We start from the raw sequence: 11292 nt of genomic DNA, 5'->3' as shown, positions 1-11292 counted from the left end.
TTGTATTAAAACAACGTTTCTACAAAATGACAGAAAGAAAAGCTGAAAATCTCTTCCAGTTTACTTAATTTTAACACATATTGTAGTGTTGACTGCAGTTGTCAAGGTCATTTAAACCTATAATTCTATGAAAAAGAAAAGATAATTCTCAGAACAAATACAGGTGCATCTCAATAAATTAGAATGTTGTGGAAAAGTTAATTTATTTCAGTAATGCAACTCAAATTGTGAAACTCGTGTATTAAATAAATTCAATGCACACAGACTGAAGTAGTTTAAGTCTTTGGTTCTTTTAACTGTGGTACACATTTAACAAAAACCCGCCAAATCACTATCTCAACAAATTAGAATACTTCATAAGACCAATAAAAAAAATTTAAAAAAATTTTTAGTGAATTGTTGGCCTTCTGGAAAGTATGTTCATTTACTGTACATGTACAATACTTGGTAGGGGCTCCTTTTGCTTTAATTACTGCCTCAATTCGGCGTGGCATGGAGGTGATCAGTTTTTGGCACTGCTGAGGTGGTATGGAAGCCCAGGTTTCTTTGACAGTGGCCTTCAGCTCATCTGCATTTATTTGGTCTCTTGTTTCTCATTTTCCTCTAGACAATACCCCACAGATTCTCTATGGGGTTCAGGTCTGGTGAGTTTGCTGGGCAGTCAAGCACACCAACACCATGGTCATTTAACCAACTTTTGGTGCTTTTGGCAGTGTGGGCAGGTGCCAAATCCTGCTGGAAAATGAAATCAGCATCTTCAAAAAGCTGGTCAGCAGAAGAAAGCATTAAGTGCTCCAAAATTTCTTGGTAAACGGGTGTAGTGACTTTGGTTTTCAAGAAACACAATGGACCAACTCCAGCAGATGACATTGCACCCCAAATCATCACAGACTGTGGAAACTTTACACTGGACTTCAAGCAACTTGAGCTATGAGCTTCTCCACCCTTCCTTCAGACTACAGGACCTTGGTTTCCAAAGGAAATACAAAACTTGCTCTCATCTGAAAAGAGGACTTTGGACCACTGGGCAACAGTCCAGTTCTTCTCCTTAGCCCAGGTAAGACACCTCTGATGTTGTCTGTGGTTCAGGAGTGGCTTAACAAAGAGGAATACGACAACTGTAGCCAAATTCCTTGACACGTCAGTGTGTGGTGGCTCTTGATGCCTTGACCCCAGCCTCAGTCCATTGCTTGTGAAGTTCACTCAAATTCTTGAATCGATTTTGCTTGACAATCCTCATAAGGCTGCAGTTCTCTTGGTTGGTTGTGCATCTTTTTCTTCCACACGTTTTCCTTCCTCGAGTTGAATTACTGAAATAAATGAACTTTTCCACGACATTCTAATTTATTCAATGTATTTCTCTTTAGTTTATGGGAAACCATCGGTGGTCCCAAATAAACAGGATCTTAATGTAGGCTAAATTTGCAACCATAAAATTATCTTTGTATTAATTTTATACAATTAATTTAATTTAGGCCTAATTAACAGGTTGTTAATTAAAAAAAAAAAACGTTTTAAAAGTTTATAATACACTGTAAACGTGTGTGGATTGACAGAAAATATTAGACACTTCTGATCACTTTTTATCTCGTTTTCTGATTTATTTACAGATAATCTGGTTTTCTCACGTCACACCTGTGTTCTCGTCTCTACAGGAAGTAGGCTACTGCACATGATGTTTGAGACAGACTCACCTGCAGCGCGAAACTGGGATGGAAGTGAAAACTTACGATTTGCAATTACTATGTTTGTTTTTCAGATAAAAAACCCACATTAAAATCAAATAAACAGGGTTATATCCTCTCGGTGCTAAAGGATCATGTAAAACAGGTTGGAATGCTAGTTTCTTGCGGTTTCTCCAGCAGACACCTGCGCGCGCGTCGGTGAGTTTCGCTGTAGGTGAGGACAAAAGGCCGCCTGCATGACACATGAGCGGCAACACGGAGGACTGACAGCGGTCAGTTTGACAAATACATCGTATGACATGGAGCCACTCAGGTCTGGGGGGAGAATTCCGGTATGTTTTAAACGGAATATCTTTTTTTATATATATATATTAGTCCGCCGTTATCAGCTGTTAGATTTTACATTAAATAATCTGGGACGTCCTGTACAGTGCTGTTTGTTTTTGGTAATTTACACCGTTATGTGACTGGATTGTTCGGTTTTTATATTTTATATACATACATATGTCAATTATGTATCTTATAGTTATAATCATTCAGGTATATATATATATATATATATATATATATATATATATATATATATACATATATATATACATATATATATATATATACATAATATACATATATATATATATATATATATATATATATATATATATATATATATATATATATATATATACATATACATATATATACATATATATATACATATAATACATATATATATATATATATATATATACATATATATATATATATATATATATATATATATATATATACTATATATATATATATGAGATTTGATTTGTCTCATGTGTTTTATATTTTTCAAATTAATGGTTATATTGCTGTTGCAGTTTCACTTGCTTATGCTTATCAAGAGGTTTGAATTTTTGTTTATTATATGATTGACATGTTTTTAACCTGTTTTTTGTATAGTTGGCACTTGAGTCACGTGATCCACACATGCTTTTGCCAATGCATACTTGAATGGGGTGGGTTGTTGACGTTGATGAGCAAGGTGTTAGGTGTTCAGGATTTAGAAAACAGTTGCAATTGCATTAATCCATATACTCATACCAGTGATTCTGGCGCACTTAAGAGGAGTAGCCTGTTTTGACATGGGTGGTTCAAAATTGTGTCTTAGTCATGTACAGTACAGTGCCTTAGGGTAGTTCCAGAGCGTAACTCATGCTTTTTGTAACGGTCACATGTAATAAAAAAATAAACAAACAAGTGTATTTTACTTGTATTTTACATTGCTCTGTAGGACTATGGCTTGGACCAGACAGAGCAGTTTCTTCCAGCATCAGATGCAAAGAAGTTGCAGAAGAAGAGGGTATCGTTTAGGGCGATCGTGGCAATAGGTCTACCCACGGCACTGGCAATCATTGCATTAGTAACTGGACTGCTAGTGTGGCATTTCCATTGTGAGTTATTTTGGTAAATGGTTTGTTAGTGTGGCATTTCATTTGTAAGTTATTTAACTATTATACATAAAAAGTAAATATTACATTTGAGTGATTATGATAAAGACAGGTATAATGGGAGGGTGAGGAAGTTGTTCAGTGGTTATTTGACCATCTCCAGTCAGACGTTCTCAGATGCTTATGAAAACAGTAACACCACTGAATATAAAGAACTGTCTTCAAGGGTCTCAAGGCAGGTGAGGTGGTCATGTTTCCTGGTAATGTTTTCAGTTATTTTTTTTATTTACTTTATGTCTGCTTAAAACTTTGCATCATTGGACATTGTCTTTTCAGCTCAAAGGTATATACGGTCAAGTGCGCTTGTTGTCAAGGTACCATGTGGGGTCCAGTGTGCAAGGTTTCAGGTAATTTAAATAATTATATCATTCATGGGAGAAAATTATGGGTAGTTGACATGAAAGGTCAATCCGAAAGGTCATTATTTCAATTTCTCTTTTTCTAATTTTGGCATAATTATCAAATATGCATTTGACCTTGTATGACCTCATATTTATTGATAGACTGCACAGAGTGTTTGTGCTTTAGAAAACACATTGCAGGACTATTTAAGTGGTGATATACATAAAATATGAATTGTCTCTTGAATATTTATTTTCAAAGTCAAGGTCTTAACTGTCATTGTACAAGTAACCAAATTATTTTTCAATTTTTCTGGTCGATGCAGAATATTAAAATGAAAAATGTAACTAGAGAAATAAAAATAAGATTGAAAAATATATGAAGTAGGCTTCTGAACTCTGAAACTATCAATCTATTAGGGTATTACAGAATATGCCGGACTCATTTTACACTGTGAATCTCATTGATATTTATTTAGATTAGATTAGATTAGATTCAACTTTATTGTCACTGCACATGTAAGGTACAAGGCAGCGAAATGCAGTTAGCATCTAACCAGAAGTGCAATAAGCAGTAAGTACAGAATATACAAGGTCTACAATATGTACAATAACTATACAGATAAGTATTATGGACAAAATTTACAGATTTTAAATACTATCAGCATTGATATACAGATAGGTGTACTATGAACATATTATACAGATGAATATGTGAAGTGTATGTACACTATAGGCAGAACTATGAACATATGAACAATTTAAACTATTGCAATGGAAAGTAAAGTGCATAGAAAATATTTCAGTGTGCAATGGATTATTCAGTGTTCCTGGATGATGAACAGACAGTAGTGCAAGTAATAGCAAGTTTGTTGTTTTTTGCTTGTTGTAATAAATAAATAAATAAATCAGTCAGATGTAGTGATGAAGTGGGGGAGGAGTCTGTGTGTATGGTGTGGGGGGTGTCAGAGGGCAGAGTTCAGCAAGGAGACAGCTGTAGGGGAAAAAGCTGTTCCTGGATTCTGCTGGTCCTTGTGCCGGAGGCTCTGAAGCGCCTCCCGGAGGGCAGGAGGTTAAACAGTCTATGGTCAGGGTGAGAGGAGTCCTTAAGAATGCTGCTCGACTCGTACACAGCGTTTCCTCTGGATGTCCTCAATATTGAAGTGGTTGTCCCTGTGATGCGTTGGGCAGTTTTTCACCACCCTCTGCAGTGCTTTGCGGTCAGCCACCGTGCAGTTCCCATACCAGACTGTGATGCAGCTGGTCAGGATGCTCTCGATAGTCAACACCGGTAAAAGTTCACCACTATGGCTGAAGACTGTGGTTCTTCTTCAGTGTTCTGAGGAAGAAGAGGCGTTGGTGAGCCTTCTTGACCAGGCTGGAGGTGTTTGTGGTCCAGGACAAGTCCTCCCGTGATGGTGGTTCCCAGGAACTTGAAGCTGGAGACACGTTCAACAACCATCCCGTTAATGTGGATGGGGTCATGCGTGCTTCCTTTCTTTCTTCCTGAAGTCCACTATGAGCTCCTTTGTCTTTACTGGTGTTAAGGAGCAGGTTATTGTCAGCGCACCATGTGGCACAGGTGCTGTACCTCTTCCCTGTAGGCAGTCTCATCGTTGTCACTGATGAGGCCAATCACCGTGGTGTCGTCTGCAAACTTAATGATGGAGTTGCATCCATGCACAGGCTTGCAGTCATGGGTGTAGAGGGAGTAGAGAAATGGGCTCAGCACACAGCCCTGTGGTACGCCAATGTTAAGTGTGATGGTGGAGGAGCAGGTGTGGCCAGACCTAACATGCTGAGGCCTGTTGGTCAGAAAGTCCATGATCCAGTTGCAGAGGGAGGTGTTAATGTCCAGGTCTCCAAGTTTTTTGTGGTCAGCTTGGAGGGAATGACGGTGTTAAATGCTGAACTGAAGTCAACAAACAACATCCAATAATTGTTTTAATTATTATTTCGGTTTTAATTTTTTTCTGTTTATTGAGGGCTGTTTGATATGGTATCATCGCTTATTACCTGTCTGAGTTTAATGTGCCAGAGTCCCAAGTATCTGCTGTGGACGAGGCCATGGCATCCCTGGATGGGGTGGGAAATGCAAGGAAAAGCCGGAGGGGGTTTGGTCGCAGGACTGACAATAGCCTCATTATTGACGGCATGACATCAGGAGGTAAATCTACTGGAAGAGAGTTTCATATTACTTGCATAGTTTCAGTCTGTCACCTCTTGTAATCTAACCAGAAATGCAAAACTTCATTTTAGTCTAGCACTATTCAGTCTGATTGTTAACAGTCAAAATTCATATATTTTGGTGTATTACAGCTGTGGATGCTCGGTTAGCTAGCAGAAACCTCAAACGTGAGTAAAAGATACTTTCCTTACATTTAGATATTTATACGTGTTTATATCTAGGACTAGGATTGAAATTGTTTTGTCTTTTAGGATCTGTTAAGACATCTCATCATGCTCATGGGAACCAGACAGACATTATCCGGTCTCCAGGTTTTCCCGATTCCACCTACCTTCCCAACCTTTACACCGAGTGGCAGATTCGGGCTGACCCAGAGCACAGGATCAGATTGGAGTTTGACGTGCTAGACTTGGAGAAAGATTGTCGTAATGATTTCATCAAAGTGTACGACTCATTAGCACCTTCAGAGAAGCAAGTCATAGTGGAGTAAGTGTTTATATACTCTGTCATCTTCTTCATGACACAGTACACGTCTGTTTTCATTGTCTTTGTGATATGTGGAATCTAACAAATGTGTTCATGCAGGAAATGTGGATATCGTTTACCTGATGAGAAGCTAGTTTTCATCTCCTCTGGGAATGTCATGCTGGTTACGCTGGTTACAAATGAGGAGAAAAACTTCCCAGGCTTCAGGGCATTTTATTCTCAGATTCCAGCCAAAATTCAAGGTAGAGTTTATTGAGATATAATAAACTCATTAGGGTCCAAAGTTCACTTTTTGACTTTGTCAGCCATTCACAGATATTTCTTACTTGCCACGAAACTGTATTTTGCATTATTTTTAATTTTTTTTAAAAAAGGACTTACAAATCTGCATTTATTTTCTGAATTATTGTTGCAGTTTAAAATGACTTATTGTAAATATTATTATTATTATTAGTTTTAATGCAATTTATTCCTGTGCTAGCAAAGCTGAATTATTAGCAGCCATTACTCTAGTCTTCAGTGTCACATGATCCTTCAGAAATCTTTATTTGCTGATTTGGTGCTCAAGAGACATTTATCATTAATATCAATGTTTAAAACAAATGTGTTACTTAATATTTTTTTGTAACCTTGATGTTTTTTATCAGGATTCTTTGGTGAATGGAAAGTTCAAAAGAACAGCATTTATTTATTTGAAATAGAAATCTTAGAAAATCATAGAAAATAGAAACATTTTACTGCCGTTTTAGATCAATTTTATGCATCCTTGCTGAATAAAAGAACAAATTTCCTTCAGAAAAAAGAAAAAAAAGGAAAGTGTTGTATTGCAGTTCTTTATAAAATTACCAGCCACTTAGCAAGTAACTTACCAAAGCTTGTTGTTTAGTGAGTGTTGATTCCTATAGCTATAGTCTAAGCCCTATATTTGTGTTAAAAATGTCTTGTCACATTTTTTTTAGACTGTGGAGGGAGACTGACGGGGATTCGTGGTACCTTCACATCACCTGGCTATCCCTCTCATTACCCACCTCAGACTGACTGTGTCTGGAACATTGAGGTAAAAATGATTTGCCCTCAGTGCCATTTAACATCTCCTTCATCACTGATCTGTTCCTAACATTCAATCCCCTCACAATATTGTAAGTTCTTAAATGTTCTGTCCTTCAGGTTCCATCAGGAAAGCATATCAAGGTGAAGTTTGACAAGTTGTCTATACATAGCCCTGAACAAAACACCATCAGCTGTCCTGCAGACTACTTGGAGATAAACTACAGGTCAGATAAAAGTGTCATAAGAGTAATCATCATACTTAAACTTGAGTACATGTTACAAATTATGAAAAAGAAAGAAATATTTAATTTATACACCACTACTGAAAATCATGAAATTAATCAAAAGTGATAGTAAAAACATATGATGCTACAAAGGATTTCTGTTTCAAATAAATGATGTGCTTTTGAACTTTCTGTTCATCAAAGAATCCTAAAAAAAATGGATCACCGTTTCACAAAAATACTAAACTGTTTTCAACATTAATTATAATAATAAAAAATTATGAAAGCAGCAAATTAGAATTATTTCTGAAAGATCATTTGAAGACTGGAATAATGACTGCTGAAAATTCAGCTTTGCCATCACAGGAAGAAATTATGTTTTAATATATATTAAAATCAGGAAAAAATAAAAAAGTAATATTTCACAATAATACAGTTTTTACTTTATCAAATGCAGCCTTGGTGAGTATAAGAGAAAACATTTTAAAAAAAAATCTTACTGACCCTAAACATTTGAACAGTAGTGTATATTCTCTAAAAAGAGATTATAAGTGTTATTTGTTATTTTATGAACTGTTTTAGGATATGTGGGGAGAAGCCACCCAAAACTGTGTACACAATTAAATCAAACCAAGCTACAGTAAGATTTCATTCTGACATGTCTTACGTGAGCGAGGGCTTTTCTGCAGAGTTTGAGGCCTTTGAACCCACTAATCGTGAGTAATATACTGCTCATATCAGAATGTTCGAAGCCAGTACACCATGACAAAAATATCTAAAATCTCTTTTCCACAGCCTGCCCTGGGAGTTTCCAGTGTGACAATGATCTGTGTGTGTCCCCTAACCTGCAATGTGATGGCTACAATGATTGTGGAGATATGAGCGATGAGAGGGGCTGCGGTAAGTTCATACTATATTAATTGTGCTTATTCTTTGTATAGCTGTATTCTCTTAAGATACTATAATGGAGAGTCATTTGGCGTTGTCTTGCTTTCTTTACCCATGCATGCAGCATGTAATGAGACTCAAATAAAATGCAAGAACGGCTTCTGCAAGCCCAGTTTCTGGCGCTGTGATGGGGTGAATGATTGCGGAGATAACACTGATGAGGAAAACTGTGGTAAGTATGTGGTAAGCACTCAAAATCATGAACTATGGGAGCAAAAGTGATAGAAAAGATTTCAGGTTGTTTGTTCAATTTTGTCTGTAGGGAACTGCAAAGCTCAAGAGTTTAGATGTCGAAACGGCCGCTGCATCCCAGGACAGAAGCAGTGTAATGGCTACAATGACTGTGGCGATGGCTCAGATGAATCTCAGTGTGAGAAATGTGAGAACTTTCATTTAAGAAATACAAATGCCTTATTTTGACCTCAAAAGTACCTCTATTGTTTATATATACTTTAACATATACTGTAGTTACTTGCCAGCACTTAAATTTACCCTAGAGGTTACCATCATAAATATCAGAAGGTTAACAAAATAAATATCCCTGCTCTCAACATAAGCAGTCGCTATATTAAGTGACTCAGTTGCCTCTTTTATATCCAGCCATAGCTGTTCACTGCTCTGATCTCACATATAAGTGCAAGAATAACCAGTGCATTAGCAAGCTGAACCCTATGTGTGATGGAGAGACTGACTGTGCGGATGGTTCGGATGAAGCTGAATGCAGTAAGTCCAGAATTCCTCTGTCTTTCCGCTGAGAAATCATGTGGCATGTTTGTTCCTTATATTTTAAATTGTAATTTATTCCTGTGATGACAAAGCTGAATTTCAGCAGCCATTACACCAGTTATCGGTCTCACATGATCATTCATAAATCAACAGTTCTGCTGCTTTATATATTTTTTTGGAAACTGTGATATATTATTTCAGGATTCTTGAAAGAATAGAAGGCTTTAATAGAAATGTTTTATGTGGAATTGAAATCTTTATTATAAATGTGGAATATAATTTTTTTTTATATATTTTGTAAATTCTATATACGATGAATTGAATACCAGCTCCATTTTAATTGTTGAATAGAGAGCAGAATGTCAAAACCTCTGTTTGATATGATTTTCAGTGATGTTTCAAGCTAGATATGATTCATGCTATGAAAACAATCCATTAATAGTATATGTCTGATTGATTTACTGTAGAATGCGGAATCAAGGGATGCAAGTCCATTCGTGTCTGTTGGGTGTTGTGGGTTGGAAGGGATGGAGTGTGGGAGTGTGGGGTTGGCATGTAAGTGTAGACATGAGTTCATGTGTTTGTGTGGTCTGTTATCAGTAACCGCTGGCTGGTCACTGCTGCTCACTGCGTGCAGGACAATGAAAAGTTCAAGTGAGTTCTTATGTTGTTTGGCCCTCTCTTCCCCTCCTGCTCTGATCCTGACTGATTGTTTGTTCTTTTGCTAGATATTCCCAGCCTGACCAGTGGGAAGTCTATCTAGGTCTACTTAACCAGGGTGAGACTAGTAAGTCCACCCTAAAACGGGTAAAGCGCATCATTTCTCACCCTCACTATGATCACTTGAGCTATGACAATGACATCGCGCTGATGGAGTTGGACAGCCCTGTAACTCTCAGCCAGAACATCTGGCCTGTCTGCTTACCTGAAGCCACACATGACTTCCCAGCAGGCAAATCGGTCTGGATCACTGGCTGGGGCAAACTGAGAGAGGAAGTTGGTAAGTCATGTAACAACCTACACTTCCATTCAAAATAACATGTGAAAAATTACTGTTTTTACAGTTTGTGAAATGAAAATCCATCCATATCAGTTGTCTGATAAAAATAAAAGTGAGTAACCAAAAACATAAGTCCAACACAACTGCCAGACTGGGCAATTCAATTTGTTTTGCACCTTTATGCTTAGACCCTCTAGATAAACACACAAATTTAGTCAAGTGTGTCTAAACTCTAAAATAAGACATGAGCTGCTCTGTTTGTGCAAACCAGATAATGAGAGATAGTACTTAAACACTCAGGTTTGCAGTGAATGACACCGAGTACAAATTATGAGTATAATTTATTATATTTTTTAGTAAGATTGTTAGTTGTCTTTTAAATTGTTTTTTCGCTGTTTTATAAGTGTTTGAGTAGGTGTTGGTGAGGGTTGTTGTGAGCACTGTGTGCAGCAGGCTGATGGATGATGGGATAACACCACGCATGATCTGTGCAGGTGTATTGAGTGGAGGTGTTGACGCTTGTCAGGTGAAATGAAAGATCTTCTGTTTTTTTCACATTCAGATACATGTCATAGCCTTAGATTTCTCAGTAACACACATATATTCCTCATTCCTCTGCCAGGGTGACTCAGGTGGTCCGATGACTTCCACTGAGAGCAATGGCCGCATGTTTCTTGCTGGCGTGGTGAGTTGGGGAGATGGCTGCGGCCGCAGGAACAGGCCTGGCATTTACACACGCGTCACAGAATACCGCAGCTGGATCAGGCAGATGACAGGGGTATAATGTCACAATAGTGACAAGAAATGGACTAAAGCATGAAGGAATGTGTTTGGAGTTTTTGAGGGTGTTTCAGGAATTCATATTCATTGAGTTGTATTTCAGTTGCCATAAAGATTCCTATAATCAGGCCAAATGTCTTGTATTCTTGCTGCCTTGCTTAAGTCATTACAACTTAAATGCTTCTCAGGGATTTCTATAATGTAATTGTTGGCATAACGTGTTAATTGACTGTGTTTTATGTTTATTACATTATAGTTTTACATTTACATTTAGTCATTTAGCAGACGCTTTTATCCAAAGTGACTTACAAATGAGGACAATGGAAGCAATCAAAATCAACAAAAGAGCAATGATGTGCAAGTGC

The 11292-nt window shown here is 37.3% G+C and overlaps 1 protein-coding gene across 1 annotated transcript; it reads left to right on the top strand.

The window, feature by feature from the left end:
• Window positions 1–1674: 1674 nt before the first annotated feature.
• st14b (ST14 transmembrane serine protease matriptase b) lies at window positions 1675–10958 on the top strand. The gene is given in 20 exon segments (XM_042710898.1): window positions 1675–2017; window positions 2968–3127; window positions 3233–3363; window positions 3461–3531; window positions 4375–4388; window positions 5522–5692; window positions 5845–5880; window positions 5965–6199; window positions 6299–6441; window positions 7159–7256; window positions 7367–7473; window positions 8056–8189; window positions 8269–8373; window positions 8486–8593; window positions 8684–8800; window positions 9022–9144; window positions 9615–9801; window positions 9876–10156; window positions 10552–10673; window positions 10770–10958. Coding segments are annotated over 20 exon segments (2601 nt in total). The 5' UTR covers window positions 1675–1921; the 3' UTR covers window positions 10932–10958.
• Window positions 10959–11292: the final 334 nt, after the last annotated feature.

Source organism: Cyprinus carpio, chromosome A21, assembly GCF_018340385.1.
Source record: "Cyprinus carpio isolate SPL01 chromosome A21, ASM1834038v1, whole genome shotgun sequence".
In the NCBI taxonomy this organism is placed as follows: Eukaryota; Metazoa; Chordata; class Actinopteri; order Cypriniformes; family Cyprinidae; genus Cyprinus; species Cyprinus carpio.
This window is presented reverse-complemented; position numbering and strand designations above follow the sequence as displayed.